Source organism: Chrysochloris asiatica, unplaced genomic scaffold, assembly GCF_000296735.1.
Source record: "Chrysochloris asiatica unplaced genomic scaffold, ChrAsi1.0 scaffold00096, whole genome shotgun sequence".
NCBI lineage: Eukaryota > Metazoa > Chordata > Mammalia > Afrosoricida > Chrysochloridae > Chrysochloris > Chrysochloris asiatica.
The window spans coordinates 1,972,894-1,991,307 of NW_006408614.1; the positions used below are offsets into that span (position 1 = coordinate 1,972,894).

At 44.9% G+C, this 18,414-nt stretch overlaps 1 protein-coding gene across 1 annotated transcript in view; it reads right to left on the reverse strand.

Annotated features, from left to right (window-relative positions):
* Positions 1 to 5,025: 5,025 nt before the first annotated feature.
* The window catches only part of SP110 (SP110 nuclear body protein), a 23,457-nt gene continuing 10,068 nt past the window's right edge, over positions 5,026 to 18,414 (reverse strand). Inside the window, 7 exon segments of the mRNA XM_006878245.1 lie at positions 5,026 to 5,586; positions 6,506 to 6,648; positions 7,537 to 7,638; positions 15,429 to 15,492; positions 15,494 to 15,585; positions 15,918 to 15,986; positions 16,423 to 16,500. Coding sequence (XP_006878307.1) covers positions 5,026 to 5,586; positions 6,506 to 6,648; positions 7,537 to 7,638; positions 15,429 to 15,492; positions 15,494 to 15,585; positions 15,918 to 15,986; positions 16,423 to 16,500 — 1,109 coding nt within the window.

Consider the following 18,414-nt stretch of genomic DNA (forward strand, 5'->3'; position numbering starts at 1 on the left):
CAGCCCTTGGAATCGAGTTTAATGCAGAGATGTTGTGGGAACCAGCTGCCAGAGGTACATAGGGCTCTAGATCCAGACACAGGACCCCAGCATCAGTGGGGAAGGCTGCCTACATGTTCACCTGACGAGCCTATTCCCTGGGATGAGGAATTTGTCAACGTGGGGTGGAAGTCATTGTCTTAAATGTATAACAGTTTCGTGGGTGAGGTGAGGCAAAAACTGCCTCTGCTTCCAGGAGGGTACCAGTGAGGGCTCTCAGGCCCAGCAACAGGGCTCCAGGCCCCAGAGCTTCCCAGGCTGTCTCCAGGACTTCAGGCCTCATGACCAGGTGACCACATCCAAACCAGAACTGGCGAGGGTGGCTGGGAATATTGGGGTGGAAGGCACTGTCAAAGCCTGGTCTTTCTGTCCTCAAGCAGGTGGGTTCTGGGAACCTGGGAAAGGGGATACTTGAGATACTCTTCTACAGGGAATACCAGAGGCACCCCAGAACATTCCCAAATCCTGGGTGTTGGAGTGCACCCGCATATGAAGTATGTCTGCCTAACAAGTAAAGCAGAGGCCTGGTCCGAAAGGGATAGGGGTTAGAATAGGCAGACTCCCCCTGGCACCTCCAATGCAGTGGGTCCCACTTGCCTGGAAAGAAAGACAATGGGAAGCTGACTGAGATCTGCTGCTTTCCTATAGTTCAGTCTAAATTGTGCCCAGAAGAGCTCTTTGCGCCCCAAACCAGACCAAACATCATCATCCTATTGATGAGCCGATTTGATGATCCCATGTGTCACCTAGTTGACATGCATGCTGTTGCTGTTGTTGTGGTAGCCATTGTGTTGCCCCCAGCCCCACCCCCATCCCACACTTTTGGAGCTTCTGTACACAACAGAAGGAAACACTGCCTGATCCCACACCATTCCCATGATAGGCTATGGATTAGATAGCTGTGATCCATAGGGCCTTCTTTCACTGACGGATTTTTGTAAAATATCTTGCAGACCTTTTTTAGTCTGCCTGACTCTGGAAGCTCTGCTGAGACGTGTTCAGCATCATAGCATCACCCAACTCGCCACTGATAGATTGTGAGTGAGGCATTGAGGAGAATTAAACTCTGGTCTCTCTCTTACATGGATGGCAAAAATCCTACCACCGATGCCCAATATTGGCATCATCTCGGACTCCAGGTCCTCAAAGTCATTTAGCCTGGTTCTGAGCTCTTTTGGAGAATCTGGCAGAGCAAAATGCATGAAAGAGGTGATCCTCTCTCAGGAGATACTAAGCCTAGCTCTGAACCATGCAGGCATCCTGGATTTCTGAAGGAGGCTGTACCACCTGAACACACCACAAGGGGGCAGTATAGATGCTCTCCAAGAGTTACTAAAAGAATTTATAGAACAGAAAGGTACTTGAATATATCCCACCAGAACTAGATTTGATGCTTTAGACACTTCTGACAGAAGCCCAGAGATTTGTGGGATGACATCAAGTACATCATATAGGAAGAAAGCAAAAGGCCATTAAAAAGACAGGAAAGAAAGAAGAGACAAAAATGGAGGTCAGAGTGAAATAGGATTTTTACGGAAACTTTGCAGTGTATAGGACTTTAGGTGGAATCCTGAGCCCCATCTAGAACCTTCCGAGGTGGGACATTCCCATTAGAAAGGGCAAGCAGACCAGCCTGGAATAGCTAGAGCAATAGGAGATAGATACATCTTCAAAGAAAGATCTACAGGAAAAATCCAAAACAAAAATGGCAGTATGATTGGTTACAAGTTGTTTGCCGGCAAACCATCAAGGCAAGCAATCAGCCCCTTCAGGACAAACCCCTCTCCAAGACTGAAACTCAAAGGGAACACATGAGCAGGCATGTAAGCTTGCTGGTGATCATGTTGGTCTACTGGTGAGTGGAAGAGGGGGAAAGGCAGCAATGAATATATGGGCTGAGTTCAACCATGTTCCATAGACTCCCATTGACCTGGAGATGAGAGAGAGAAGAGGAATGGCTGGTTGGTCCAATGTGTGGTGAGACCTAGGGACACCTGTGTCCATGGACAAGGACATAGCATAGAGGGCTAGAACTGAGAGTGAAGCACCCAAATGATATGAAGTGAGGGGAGATGCACAAGAATGCCCAAACTTGTAGATAGTACCCATTTGACCTAACCTTGATGGCTTGATAATCAGAACTCGACTAGAGGAAGATTAAATAATAATAAAAAATGTATAAAGGAAATGAGGCTAAATTGCTAAAATTTGATGAATTTGACCTATAATTATAGATGTAGTAGCTCAAAATACCAACTGAGAAGGAAGGAGTCTTCACATCAAGTATCAATCTTATCCCCTCTGTATACAGGATAGATAGGGGTAATAAAGGCATGAAGTGACTGGCTTACAAGTTTTCAAGAGGGAGTTTAGTTGCAGAGTGTGCGGGGAGAGGTAGAACCCCCACTAAATAATTTCATCTTGTCTAGATGGGTCTGGTGAAAAGAGATGGGGATAAGATTCTTATGATTCAATAGTGAGCAATTGTTATAATGACTATTTGCAACTGTCACAACTGTAAAGGTAGAAGTTTTGTAACAGAAACGGGAGAGTAGTTAATCTTGCAATCTAGAAATAGATAACCCTAAGACCATCGAGGGAGAAGAGCACAAGCAGAACGCAGTATCTTATCCAGATAAGAAGCAACACAAGAGATGGAGGCAGAGATGAGGACATGGAGAGAGAGAGCAGCTGAGGACTCGAGATTCATGGAAAGAGGGGACTGGGTGCAAGTGGCCAGGAGGCAGGCTTGCAGAATGTGCCCTTTGGTTGTTTAAATGATTATATATTCTTAGGTGTTTTTGTGAACATCCCCGCATCTCCTCCCTACCCCCCAAAAACAAACAAACAAACAAACAAAAACAGAGGGAATGGAAGCAAACACTTGAATGATTATGCACAGAGGAGATTGTAATCATTGCAATGAAGTGTAAAGCCAGTGTTCTCCCGTGTAAACTATGACTCAGTTCACAATAAAAACTTAAAAATAAAAAATGGAGGTCAGAAGAGAAATTTGCTCTTGAACATAGAAAAGCTAAAGTGAATTGAAGAAATGAGGAGGTAAAAGAGTTGAATAGAAACTTGCAATGGGCAGCTTGAGAAGACAAAGTCAAGTCTTATATGAAGTGTGCAAAAGCTTCAAATTCTGAGTGGGACCCAGAAAAACAGAAGGCTCTCCCAATCTGCTGTGAAAGTCCCTTGAGCAATGTAATACAGCTGATCCAAAGTGCTTAATGTGTCAGATGGAGAGGCTGTTTGGAGTCTTTGGCAGGTCCCTTCTGGTGAATCACAGAGCAGACCATTAGGATTTTGGAATCAAACCCTGCCATTCTCTGTAGAAAACTCCTCTTCTTCTGAGAAACAGCTTTTACCTTATTACAAGGTCACTATGGGTCAGAACTGACTCAGGGACACTTAAAAACAACAAAAGGATACAAGAAAGTTGCATGAGGATGTGGTCCAAATGCCCACGGTCTCCACTCCTATCACATTACCTTCTCTCTCCAGTCTGCACCTGTGGCCTCGTGGGGAGCTCCTGATGATCATTTGACTAAGAGAAAACTCATGCCTGGTCTACAGAGGAATCTGCGGGAAACATAGACAGCACCTGAAAGAGGACTGCAGCCCCTTTCTGGGACCTCCTGGAGGAAGAGTGGTGAAGGGAAACCAGCCCAGAAGGTAGAACTATCAGCAGTGTGCCTGGTTGTTCACTTTGCTTGGAAAAAGAAACAGCCAGATGTGCAGTTATATTCCGGATTCATGGGCTGTGGCCAATGGTTTGACTAGATGGTTTAGGGATTTGGAAGAAACATGAATTGAGCAATTCCTGGTATACAAATTGTCTTTCCACACAACGTTTTTGTCTATTTCAATACCATGCTTGCTTTTCACATCATTGTGCCTGTTGTTCATGTTGTTAAGTGCCATCAAGTCGGTTCTGACTCATAGCAACCCTGTCTAAGGTTTCTGAGAAAGCACTGGTGGGTTGGAACCACTGACCTTTTGGCTCACTGGCCAATGCTTATCCTATAACACCACACTTGCTCTTCTTGTTGTGTGCCATTGGGTTGATTCCGATTCATATCAAGCCTGTATAGCATTTCCTCTAAGAGCAGCTGGTAGGTTTGAACTACCACCCTTGTGCTCAGACAGCCCATCCAGAGCTCTCTATTTCTAACACTTTTGATTTGTAGTTATCCAAACATCCAGATCGGTTCCTGAGAGACATGTAATTCATGAACTTCTATCATTTACGTCCCCATCTTAAATCAGATCTCAGAATCATGGTGGCCTGGATTACATGGTAGTGCGGCTCGTGACTGGCAAACTCAAGGGCTATGAAGTGAGTAGAGAGCGCATAACATCAGGGCTGAGACTGTGGTAGAAAATCTACCACTCTCTTGAGATATTCTTTTTACTCTCCATTTTAATACAAAGCAAACATTTTAAATGCATCTCAAGTGTTAGGCTTTAAGCTAGAGACACAAAGACAATAAAAAATGGCAGGGCTCCTGCCCTCACAAGGCTCATAATCTAGTGGAAACAGACAAACATGGGCATCATGACAAAGCGCCAGGGCATCATTTTGGGACAGAGATTGATTCTATCTTATGGGTATGAGTATTAAGGCAAGCTTCAGGGAGATGGAGCCACCAGAGATGGCAAAGAGGGGTCGACCAGGTGGAGGGGGAGAGCCAGGAACACATCCCAAGCAGAGGAAACAGCACGTGATCAAGTCGCCATCTTGAGATCACGTGTTATGTCGCTGCATGACAAATGGTCCAGCTCAGCTAGAGCGGAAAACCCGAACCCACTGTCCTGGAGAGGGCTCCAACGCCTAGCGACCCTATAAGACGCAGTAGAACTGCTCCTTCGTGTCTTTCTCCTGAGGAGCAGAGCAGCTGGTGGTTTTGAACTGCTGAGCTGGTGCTGAGGAGCCTAACTTTTAACCCACTCCACAACTGGAGCCTAAAGGTGCGCCCACACTTACTGTTTCTTCATGTGTAGTTTACTCGGCGTCATCTCTCCAGTCTTATAGTCAAAATTGCTGAGATCCACAGTACCACTCAGGTACTGGGCCAGCTGGACTTTGCTCCGGAACTTCTGGCCGCTTGGACTGAAGTAGTAGACATCACTCCTGCCTGCACTGAGCCCAGATTTTCGGATCACTTCCTCCTTCTTCCACCCGGGGGGAAGGGCTGGGCAGTCGACCCTCTTATCGCTCTCCACATTTCGGGGACCCCTGATCTGTGCCTTCGCGGGCTGCCTTCTGGGGGTTCTACCACCTCTGTCCTCAACGTAGTAATCGCTGTCATCACTGTCTTCAAGGCTGTAGCTGCCACTCAGGATGCTGCTTCTTCGTCCAGGGCCCTTCCCCCGACCTCGGCTGGGGCTCTGACCCGCCTGGTTCCACTGCCGTGGGGCGCCCCTGTCCCGGGATGGAGCTGGCTTGCGGATCTGGCGCCTTTGCTCTGAGCGGTCCTCAGAGCCCTCAGCCCGCTTCTGCTCCAGAGGAGGATCTCTTGAAGGAATGGACAAAAGTCCTTTCTGAAAAAGAAGGGATCCGGGAATGAGGTCATTCTGGGGGTATCTTTTGTGAATGTGGATTTTCTGATTTCCCAGGGAATATTTCTCCCTGGATAGCCCACTGGCATCTCAATCCAAAGGTATCTAAACGAACGCTTAATCCCGTCGTCTAGAATCTTAGTGAGAACAAGAGAAAAACGCTCCCTTGTTACTCCAAGACCCATTAGCTCTTCTTCCAATCCCATCCATTCGTTCCCCTTTCCATGTCTTCTGCTCTAGATCAACCCCTTATGGTTTCATCCCAAGGATAATTTTGTATTACTGAGAAGATCTGTGCTGAGCCCGTGGATCACATAGAACAATACACCCTCCTGGTGTGGCACAGAGGGTTAATGTTCTGGACTGCAAAGTCAATTTGAAACATAAGGTTGGGGGTTCAGGCTCCCTGGAAACTCTATATACAGGATCGTTATGGTCGGAACCAACTTGACGGCACAACAATAAAGAGTACCCAGTTCAGTAATGTCGAGGTGCAGTGGCCACACTAACCACAGGAGGGGTGGCTGGCCCCGAAATGCTTCACAGAAGACTCCAGATGGAGCTGGGTCTCCAGTACTCATTATTGGGATGAAGTGAACAGGAGTCTAGTCAAGTATCTGTGACCACAGCTAATCTCCTCTCAGCCTACCCTCCCCAATACCAGACTAAGCTTTTTACATCTCTCCTGAGCTCAAAACCCTTTGGAGTAATCAAACTACTCTGACCGCATTGGAAACTTCCACCATTCATACTCATTTGTGTTCCTAACTTTACCTATGAACTTTCACCTCTGGATCAATTATGCTGTTTAACCCTAGTGGGGATTTCTTCATATGTCTACTTATGGAAATTCCTTCTGAATTTCAGCCCATCACCTATCTGCCGCTTGCCATTACAATACCTCCTGCAGCTTTCCCAGGCTCTGTCCCTTGCAAAACACGCTCTTCTTCCAGTTCTTTGACATTGTCCCATTTCCTGCAATTTCAAATTCTTTTGGCGTGAACCAAGCTCCCTTCTCATCCTGAATGCACTTTTCAGAGGGTCCTGAAACACAAAGACAAACCTTTCCAGGATCCCACTTCCACACCTTACAGGTCATCCCAAACCTCCAAATCCCCATTGGTGGCATTCCACCTCTCTAGTCCCGAGAGACTCCATTGTGAAGTGGAGGAGCCGTGGGGAGTGTGCATTTCTCTTGTCTAACATTGAGGGTGCCTCAAGATTTGTGGGTAACTCCCTGGTGGAAGTAGAATGACCTGGTTGCCAGATACACTCTGTGATGGACTGTAGACTATACACTGGACTGCTAATCAAAAGGTCAGTACTTCAAACCTACCACTTGCTCCTCAGAATCAGAACTCACTCAAAAACACTTAATAGCAACAACAAATAGGTGCTGGGGTCCTACCCCCATACCTGTGGATGTGATTCCGTTTGGGAATAAGAATTTTCTCTATCATGTTCATGAGGTCACATCAGTATGGAGTTTCCCTTCTGAGTTACACAAAGGGAACTCCCTTTGTATAACTCAGAAGGGACCCTTTGTATAACTCAGAAGAATCCACAGAAGGCAACACAGTTGGGTGGGGTAGGTGAGGGGATAGATGCCATGGGAGGATCCCCAAGGAGCCCACAGAGAGAAAGAGCCTCCCCTAGAGTGGGTGGCCTACAGTCAGACTTCTGGTCTCCTGAACGGTGAGAAAGTACATTTCTATTCTTTAAAGTCAGCTATGTGTGTGTTTCTGTGACTGCAACGCTGGGAAGTGGAAACACACTATGACAAATCAAAGTCTGGAAGCTTCACCTTTAGAAGGACTTGTTTTTCGGCAGCCTAGTTCCCATGTCCTAAGCGGTGACGGCACCCACGTGGGTATCGCCTACCTGCTGGTGATGTCTTCATTAGGTCCAAGAGCAGAAGACAAAGGCACTCACCTTGCTTCAGTTTCTCTTTGTATAAAATTCCTTTTGCCTTCCCACAGGTCACGGGGAGTTTAGGCGAGTGAAAATCCACAGCTTCATCTTCAGCTTCCTTTTCTGAAACTATAAGTTTAGCTTACTTAGCCTTCAGTTTCTCTCCCTCATGAGTTCTCCCCTCCATGCGTTTCTGTAGCATCATAGAAATGGTACTGGGGATCATTTTTCTTCTTAATTTTCAGGAATCTTCCATGTTGAGTGGGGATTAATTACATGAACAGAATGGTCTCCATTGCACAAAACCACCACCAGCGGCGGCAGCAGCACTACAGCCAACAAAACATTTAAATAAGTATGCAGGGCTCCTTGGGTGACTATGTTTAATTTTTGATCCTGGTAAATAGATAAGTAACAAAACATTTGCCATTTCTTCAGTCCAGTGACAGCTTGTTGTGTTCAACTATCATATTAGAATCTGTCTTAATTGGCAGTGTGATAAGAAACACCCTAATGTTGCTTTATTCCATATACATCTTGATTATTCTCTGTTGATGGAAGTTGCCTACCTAAAATATTTATTTGTGTTTATGTAGCTAGAAGAAAAAAAAAAAAACTTTGTCTATATCTTACTTCTCGATTCAAAACCAAGGCCCCGGTAAGTGAGATGGTCAGCATTGAGGGAGAGTGTCAGTCTTCAGTGTTTACTTGGTTTTTTCATTTTATCACCTCCCTGTTTCTTTGTTAGGTATTGTAAGAAAACTCTGGAAAGTTCTACACCTATCTGCAAGTTGTACAAGGAAAGACTAATGCCTTAGAACATCTGAGTGGGGATGTGGGGCTCTGATTTAGAAGAATATGTTATTAAAGATCTTAGAGTAAGTATCAGCAATTGCTAAGCCCTCATCCCAGCCTCACTGCGGGAGCAGAGATGAAGGCTGTACTGAGGGCCATCCCTTGGGAGGTGGGGAAGGGCTGTCGTGACTCATGCTGAGATATAGAGGATGTCAGACCTGGAATGAGGCTAGAATAGCATCTAGCTCCACTCTCTCTTTTGACTTCAGTCCTTACTAAAACAACCAGGGAAAAGAAACAAAAAAGCAAGATCAGCATTGGGAAAAGGAAAACATGATACAACTGGTGAAGAAGAAACCAGTAATTGAATTGGAAGATTGGAAGCAGATGGAGTCAGACTGAGAGAAGAGGAAGTGAAGGGATGGTTGCCCTTAGCAGAACCTGAGGATGCCAGTTTTGGAGGAACAGGGGCTGGCAGCAAGGTGAAGTATGGGAGACAGAGAGTAGTACTCTTGCACGGAATGGCCACTCCATCATGTGTCTCCAGACACAGTGGATGAGAAAACGGATCATAGAAACACACCATATAGGTTTAGAATCTTGGCTCAGCCACTTTCTAGCAAGGATTCCATGGAAGGTAATCAGCATTGAGTGGGGTATTTACTTTGGTAGCTTCCTAACTTGTGTAATAAGACAACACCACAGGTAATTGTGGACCAGTATTGTGAATCCCCATGAAGATTAACATGGCCGTGGGAACCTTCAAAACTCTGCCTCCACTGAAATGTCTCCCTAATTCCATACGTTAGTATCAATAACCAGTTGCCTTTGTGTTGCCATGTGTGTTAGAGTAGAACTGTGTTCCATTCAGTGGCTGAGCTTCTGGTAACAAATGATCAGGACTTTCTTACAAGGTGCCTCTGAGTTAGCAGCTCAGCACCTTAATCAGTTGTACCTCTACCTAGGGACTCCAGAGTCAGTATAGTTCCAGGAAGTCCTAGATGTGGTCACAAGCAGGTACAAGAGTGATGGGTGGCTTTGGGAGGCAGGAGGCCAAGCACCCCTCCAATCCCAGCCCAGGCTTCCTTCTCTAGGTACAATAGAGTTCACGAGTGAGGAGGTACAATAGAGTTCACGAATGAGGAACAGCCTGTGGCTGCATGTGTCTGAAACCACCCACCCAGCCCCCAGGTGACAAAGACAGTTTTCTGAGTGCTCCCAAAAATCCTGCATTGGATTCCACCTCACCCATTCATTTCAGCAAAGAGACCTGTAAGGATGGAAGCCTGTAACCCAGGGATGCTGGGAGGAAGGCCTGCCTGGGGCTATGCAGCTTCACGGGTGGATCCCAGGGAGGCCCCTTGGAGCTACAACAGCAATGGACTCAGATCACCAACAGTCAGTGGACACACACTACATGGGGCTGAGAAAGCCCAAGAGAGGCCGACAATTAGGTGGTGGAAGTCAAAGTTCCCTCCCCTACATTGCCAATGAAATAGTTCACAGGATGAGAGACAAGACCTCTGTCACTCATGGGAGGAGTGAATGATGACTTCCATGACACAAGAGCAGCCTGTTATGAAAACAATCAATTAGAGAGGAAAGAAGTTCATGGAAATGAGAAGCATGGTGGAGGAAATTAGAAGGCCAAGCTAATAGATACCATAAATTGCAGAATGGAAAAAAAACCTAATTAGTGAATCAGAAGACTCACTCCAGGAGTTCTTAACAGAATATGAGGAAAAACACATGAGGTGAAAATTATGCCAGAAGAGAGACAGGAGAAAGATCCCAAAGAACTCTGAGTGGTTGAAGGAGAAATGGGTGGCTGGAGGAAAATCAGTAGTCAAGGAAACAGTGAAGACAACACATACATTATATCAGTTACTCTCACCGCCATCAGTAAGTAAGGCAAGACAACCATTATTCCCACTTTATGGACAGGGTACAGACTCAGATTTGGGAATGACTGGTGGTCATCTAGTTATATGTGGTGGAGCTGGATTTTGGATCTATACTTGCTTTTCTTATAAAAACAGAAATGTCTTACTAAGACAATAGGGTCTATGTGGTGGATGGAAGCACAATGGATGCCCTGCTACGGTCTGAATAACGGCATAAAGGAGGCAGGAGGAGCAGATGCCGAGGAACCTGGACTCCAGTATCCCCCAAGCCCTCGTCTGCTTCCACGTCTGCGTGCTAGTCTCACTGTCATGAAGGGTTAACTCATAGTTGTTGTTGTTGTTATGTGCCATGGAGTTGGTTCCGACTCATAGCAACCCTGTACAGGGTTTCCAAGGCTGTAAATCTTTACGGCAGCCAGCAGAAAGCCTCATCTTTCTCCCAAGGAACAGCTGGTAGTTTTGAACTGCTGACTGTGAGATTAGCAGCCCGATTTGTAGCCACTACGCTACCAGAGCTCCTAGTAGTTCACAGTAGAGTGTCTTTAAAAGAGCAGGAAGTATCTGGGTTTATGCATTTATTTGTGTAAAGAACAAAGGACCAGGAATTAGAACACCTAGGTTTTCAGTCACCTCATATGTAGGCAAAACCTGGACAAGAATAAGTAAGACTGAAGAAGAACTGATTCATTTGAGTTATGACATTGATGAAGAATACTGAATATACCAAGGACTGCTAGAAAATGCACAATTCTTTATTGGAAAAAGTACAAAGTGCTCCTTATAAGTGAGAATGGAAAGACTTTGTCTCACATACTTTGAACATGTTATCAGGAGGAACTAGTCCTAGGAGAAAGACAATCATACTTGGAAAAATAGAGGATCAGAAAAAACGAGGAAGATCCTCAGTAAAATAGATTGACAGTTTCTCCAACAATGAGCTCAAGAAAGTGAGGATTGTGAGGCTGGGGTAGGACCAGACTATTTTCATTCTGTTGTACAGAAGGTGGTTCTGACTTAGAACGGACTGGACGGCACCTAACAATAACAGCAACAGGTAAACGCCTTTTAGCTCAAGTAAGTCTTATACCCTTCCATTGAATTAATAAAATAGGCTGAATAGCACTGACGTATTGTAAAGATTAAACAACACAATGTAGATCAAAGTGCCTTGTCACTTGTAAAGTGATTCACATACTTTTACCCTGATCAGGGGCTGCTGTATAAGATGATGTGAAATCCCATCACTGGGGTACCATTCACACAGGGAGACATCCATGCCTATAGTAGTTTAACACTTCTCCCAAAGAGGGCAGCAAAGGCACTGGTTCTTCAAGTTGGTTCTAACTCACTGTTGTTAAGTGTCGTCATGTCAGTTCTGTCTCATAGCGAGGAACAGCTGGCAGGATTTGAACTGTCGACATTGTGGTTGGGAGTCCAGTGGCGCCTCACCGGTAGACCATTTCTGACCCATAGTCACCCTGTATAGGGTTTCTGAGGAGCTGCTGGTGGGTTCTAACCACTGACTTTACAGTTAGCCGTCCAGTGTTTATCCTGGTGGTTGGGTATCATGGAGTTGGTTCTGACACTATATGGCATTTCTAAGGCTGTCCTGGTGTGGTGCTGTGGGCTAATGCGCTGGACTGTAAAGTCGTTTGTACCACAAGGTCAGTGGTTCAAGCTCACCAGTGGCTCCTTGGAAACCCTATATAGGATCATTATGGGTCCAAACCGATGCAACGACACTTAACAAGAACAGCAAAACCTTTACAAGGGTAGATCCCTTAACTTTCTCCAGTGAAATGCTGGTAGACTTGAATAAATGAACTGTGGTTAGCAGCTCAGTTTGTAATCCACTAGCTACCAGGAGTCCTGCAGGTATTCAAATGTTGTTGTTGTTATGTGCCGTGGAGTTGGTTCCGACCCATAGCAACCCTGAACAGGCTTTCCGAAGCTGTAAATCTTTACAGGAGCAGAAAGTCTCATCTTTCTCCTGCGGAGCAGCTAGTAGTTTCAAACTGCTGACCTTGCGGTTCGCAGCCCAATTTGTAACCATTACGCTACCAGAGAGATGGAGGTAAAGTATTTTGAGGAAGGAACACCTTTTCCTCATTCCAACAAACGGGCTGGTAAACATACATCAATGAGTACAACCAGCCTACATTCTGTCCTCATGGGACTTTCATGAAGTAAGCAGGATGTGGTTATACGAGTTACAGCTATGATCAGTGCCACACAGAAATGGCCTAGGACCTGCTTGTGGCAGGTCTGCAAGAAATAACCCAACTGTGACAGCTGTGTGAGACACAGAGGAGCCCGACATAGAGCAAGGAGCAAGACTAACCCACTTCAAGACTTCATAGGACAGCAGAAATGGAAAAGCTGATCCTTAAACTTACATGAATTTGCCACAGAAACGAATGTAGTAGTTAAAGTGAATAGAGGTCAATTCTGTTAACTGTTGGTGCATGGAGGGGCTTGCAGTAATGAAGCAAAGTGTATGGATGATTTGTTGAATATAAAACTGATGATCTGCTCTGTAAACCCTTTTGGTTTTCTAATGCCAGGTCTTTGCACTTTTTGTTATGATATTTGACTTTGTCTTCTCGAGCTGACCTTAGAAATTTTCTGTTCAGTTCTTTTATTCTCTCATTTCTTCCATTTACTTTAGCATCTTTATGTAAGAGAGCATGTTTCAGAGTCTCTTCTGACATCCATTTTGGCCTTTTCAGCCTTGAAAACCTTAATGGAAAGATTTATTGTGTTCTATAGGGTTGTATGAAGGAGCTCTGGTGGCGTAGTGGTTACGAATCGGGCTGCTAACCTCAGGGTCAGCAGTTCGAAACTACCAACTGTTCCGTGGGAGAAAGATGAGGCTTTCTGCTCCCATAAAGATTTACAGCCTCAGAAACCCTGTACAGGGTCACTATGAGTCGGAACCGACTCCACACACATAACCACCGCCACCATAGGGTTGTATGAGTTGGAATTGACTTGATAGTGATGAGTTTACACAAAAATAGGCATGTATGAACTGTGTATCCTTAAGAGATTATTTTCATAAAAGACTTCCTGGTGTGGTACTGTGGGTTAATGCACAGGGAGGCAAAGTTGCTTTGAATTTCAGGGTTGGTGGTTCAAGCTCACCAGCTGCTCCTTGGAAACCCTATAGAGGGTTGGTATGGGTAAGAACCAGCTTGATGGCACTTAATAACAACAACAACATACTGAAACAACAGATTTAATAACCTCTATTTTTGCTACCCAGAGTCCTGGTGTGGTGCTGTGGGTTAATGCATCAGACTGCAGAGTCGGTTTGAACTACAAGGTGGGCTGTTCAAACTCACCAGTCACTCCTCGGAAACCCTGTACAGGGTCGTTATGGGATGAAACCAACTCGGTGGCACTTAACAACAACAGCAACATACTGAAATGGTCAAATAGGAACAGGGATCCACAAAAGAAAAAAAATTTCTAATAATAAATTTACTTAAAAAAAAAATACTAAAAATATTAGTCAAGATAGCTTAGGCAGTGCTGTGCTAATTTTCAAATTTCTGAAATCTCAGTGGGTTATTATAGATGTTTCCAAACTATGGTGGCCCATAGACCAAATTGGGTTCCTCACCTGCTTTTGTAAATAAAGTTTTATTGGAACACAGCCAAGTCCATCTGTTTATGCACTGTCTCTGGCTGCTTTCATGCTACAATAGCAGAGTGGGATCGTTACGACAGAGTGGATGGCTTCCAAATCCTGAAATCTTTATTATCAGGATCTTTATGGAAAAAGATTGCCAAGTCCTGGTTTAGAACAACAAAGATTTCACATCTCTCTCCGCTACTTGGTCATCAAAACTGAGATGAGTCTCAGCCTCATGGCATCTACACTTAGGACTCCAAGCTGTGATGTAGTGGATTATCTAATGTCTCTTCTAGCCATAACATGTAACTCCCAGAAAACAATGTTTCTGCCCTGCTGGGTCTCAGAGAGAAGCGGGGAAAAGATACTGATAGGATGGCCTGTTTCCTATGGATGTTAGCAGAGTTCAATGTAATTGTAAATACTTGAAACTCTATCACAGGTCTAAAACGAACCATCTGAAAACCAAGAGGAAGGATCTCACTACCATCAAAGAAGAAGAGCCACAAGTGGAGCGATTCCTTTGGACTCCGAGATCCCTACACATTGGACCTCCTCTACCCAAGGACAGAAAGCTCTGACAGCGGAGGAGTGGCAACAGCAGAACCAAGAACCAGAGCATGAGGCAGAGCAGTGAGCTTCCCAACACATGGAGCAAGTAAAGCTGAGTGACTTTGGGCAGGAAGCTTGCTTATAGAGTGGAGTGCCTACGGGCACCTAAGTGGGGGAGCTAGATTTGCTGACCCATAGAGAGCCCTGTGCTTTCAGCCTGAGGTCTGTGGTGAGTGGTGTGACCTGTGGGAGTATATTAGCAGCTGACTGGAACAACTGTGCCCTGAGCATTTGCTGATCCTGTATTATAACCTGTTAACTTCTTTAATAAACCCTATAACTATGAGTATGTTGCCTGAGTTCTGTGTAGCCTTTGCAATGAATTATCAATTCCAGCTGAGTAGAAGGGTTGTGGGAAGATGGTTTGGTGCCACATCTTTTACACACACTGTCTGAGCAACCTCTAGACCAGTCTAGACTGGTCTCAGTGACTGGTTGATGAGGGCTCTTAAAGGCTTGGCCTAGAAGTGATTTCTCACGTCTGCCCATATTTATTTGGCCAAATTCCATAGACATTGCTGAGTTAGCAGCACGGGGATGGGAGTGATAGGCACTGGAATATTCGGTGTACAATTTGGACATGTTTACAGTCTGTGTTAGTTCCAGTAACACAGACTCTTTGACCAAGCACTCGCTTGGGAAGCAGGATGTGTCCACCCTGAGACTGGAGCCATGCGTGGATCATAGAGGAGTCTTCCAGACTCAGTGGAGGTGCACACAAGGCTTGTCTGCAGTGATTACTCTACTAACAGAAACAAACAATGGATGCTGGGAAGGGGTCTTGTGTATCCTGGTGAATTGCACCCTGATGTCACATTGACTTCTTCCAACCACCACTCTGAGACTCACAGATCTTTGCTCTCTCTGTTCCTCTTGTCTCACCTCACTCTCTTTCTCGGCACCTTTCCCTCCTTCTGGTATCACTTTCCACATCTCTCTTACCCCACGCCTGCTCCATGGCTCACTTTCTGGTTCAGGAATTGGAATACATTTAATCATTGTCTTTTGGACTCTTGTCATAACTTTTGAGTAACTTTTGAGTTCAGTTGTCCTTCACTTGATTCATCTGGTCTACCACTTGGAGCTTCTCTTGAATTCCAAGAGCAGGTGAGGAGGATGCCCCTGGGGCAAAATTAAAGAGTTTTAATAGGAGTCCCCAGTGAACCTCACACACCTCCATTAGGACCTTCTTCTCACTTCCTGAGACCACAGCCTATCGGGAGATTACGAAATGCAGAATACTATCATTTCTCAAGATATGTGACCCCCAAGTGGTTGCCTCTATTAATGCATGCTTTAAACTGTGACATAAGTACTTGAGTCATGTCATTTCACTGCTGGACCCCTTCAGTGACTTCCCATGCATTTAGAATACAAAATCCAATCCCCCACAACTTAGCCTACCCGACCCCACTTGAGTTGTTTCTAGCTGCCAGTCTCCACTTGTACCTTACCTCTTGGGAGACTTTTTTCTTGATAGCTCTCTTTTGGAGTTGACAAGACACTTGTTTTTCTTTTCTTTCCTTGAAAACAGAATGAAAATATTTTATGCAAATATAGATCAGCCGACCTTACATTGTCAACGATACCCTTAACAATGGACTCAAACATGTTGACGATCATGAAGAGGCTGCGGAACTGGGAAACCTTTCATTCTGTTATACATAAAATCACCATGAGTTGAGATGGCTCAATGGCAAATAACAACAACAACAAAGGGTCCCAGAAGAATCGATTCCAATGGGCACATGTTTCTAGGGCCATAAATACTGCCTCATCCCCCTGATTTTCATAAAGGTCAGTGAGGAAGATGCAGAGAACGGAACAGCAGTAACACACAGTACTGGGTTTCATGACCATAGCCATGCAGTGGTGGCTTAGAGCAAGATGTTTTCTGAGAAACAGAAAATGGCTCTGCATGTACCTTCCTGACACCTGCAAAAGAAAGGTAGCCCTCACCTTTCTGGTTTGGAGCTGTAGCAGATATTTTTTGGAGCTCTGCTGGGCCATTTGATTCAGGAGACTCTTCTCTTATCACTGCCAAAGAAATAGAATTCATTTCAGAGGTCAGAACCGGCTGATGAGAAACTATTGAGGGAGCTCATGGGAGACTCAGAGAGTTCAGGGCTGAGAATCTGACAGGCTACCTTCTGCCTTCTTCATATCTTCATTCAGTTCTTGTGAACCTGAATATATGAAGCACTTAACCTGCTTCACTATTTCCCAAGATGAAATAGTCACAGATGGGACAGTTAAACAGACACCTAAGCAATGATATGTATTTGTTACATGGCAAAGGTATTGCTCTGCTTCATAGCCATCAGAATGTAACATCACCACCTACCACCAGTCTCAGCTTCATAAGGACTGCTAAGAGCCATGTACTTCTCCCCCATTAAGGAAGGGAAACATTTCTAAAAAAGGACTCATACTGAGTCCTCCACTCTGGGCAGATTCCCCTGGTCCACTGCAAAATCCAGAAGATAGCTAGTAATAACCACAGGTTGATAAATTCCAGGCAGAACCAACTTTGAACGATATCAGAGTAACTTCAGCAGTGGCTGAATCAAACAGTCCTATCCTGACTCAGTGCCCTGTCTTTTCCCTTTGGGATCCTGACACAATCCACTGTAACCCTTTCCAGACATCTAACCCGTGTTTGGAGTCCATGACGGGGGGTAATCGTGTGGCTTCTGTCATCCAAGTCAACCTTTGCCTGACTCAGCCCCATCTTCCTCCCTCGAACTGTGTCTCCATTCAGGAGGTCGGGTCTCCTTCCCATTCAAGCTCCTGGATTGCTGACTGTGCAGCTGGAAGCTTGGCCAAGATGGTGGTTGAAAGTGGGGAGAGCAGAAAAGTCAATGATCTTTCCTCTTGTAGACGTGAAAACAGGCCAGCTTAAGTCGTTCAAATCAAGATTACCTTGAGTAGGACTGAAGGGGGAAGGGGACCTCCATTTATTTTATTTAGGAGATTAGGTTGCTTCTGAAGGCTGGGAAGAGGAAGGAAAATAATGACAAAGTCAAAGACCAGCAACGAGGGACCAGAGTGAGAGAAGCGAGAACACTTATTCTAGCATGGTGAAGATGAATGGCTGATGGAAGAGCAAGTTCAAGATGATGGTGAAACAGAGTGGGAAGTGAATGATCACATGCCTTCAATTAGTTACTTATTAATTTAGTAATGGCAGTTATTTATTTTTCTATTGGAAATCTGGACAACAGAATCATTTGACTTGGATGACAGATACCAGAGAAAGGAGGATGTATTATGACTCCTTAGTCTCTCTACTGGAGGGCTCAGAATTTATCATATCACTCAGAATTTATCATATCATAACACCCAGTGATATATCAATGCCATATTTAATGTAATTAAACTCTTTCAGAATGATCGTTTGGGGGCAGATGAACATAGTCAGGAAGCTCGCAGCAATGGAAGTTGTACTGCCCAAGTCACCTGTCATTTCAGAATGGTGTGTTTTGATCATTGGTTTGTTTTGCATTTTGACAGGGCTGCTTGAGCAGCACAGTCCCTGACTGGTGCAAAAGATTAACATATTTGGCTGCTCACCAGAAAGTCGGAGATTTGAAATCACTCAAAAGTGTTGTATAACAATGGAATATTATGCTACCTTGAAGAATAACAAGGAAGCTGCAAACCACCAGTTAACATGGATGAACTTTGAGATCATTATGTTGAGTGAAATCAGTCAGTCACAAAAAGAGAAACACTGCATAGGACCACTACTGTAAAAGACTAAGAAAAAGAACCCATACTAAAGGGGTTAGGGAGGATTCTTTGCTGATTGCTGGGATGTTGGGGGTAGGTGAGGGGAGGAAGGGGAAGGTGGAGCACAGGGCAGGGAATAGACACAGGATAGTTTGGGTGCTGGGAAGGGGAGCAATATACAAGAAGGGAGAGGGGAATGGAAGAACAAAGCAGATGGGA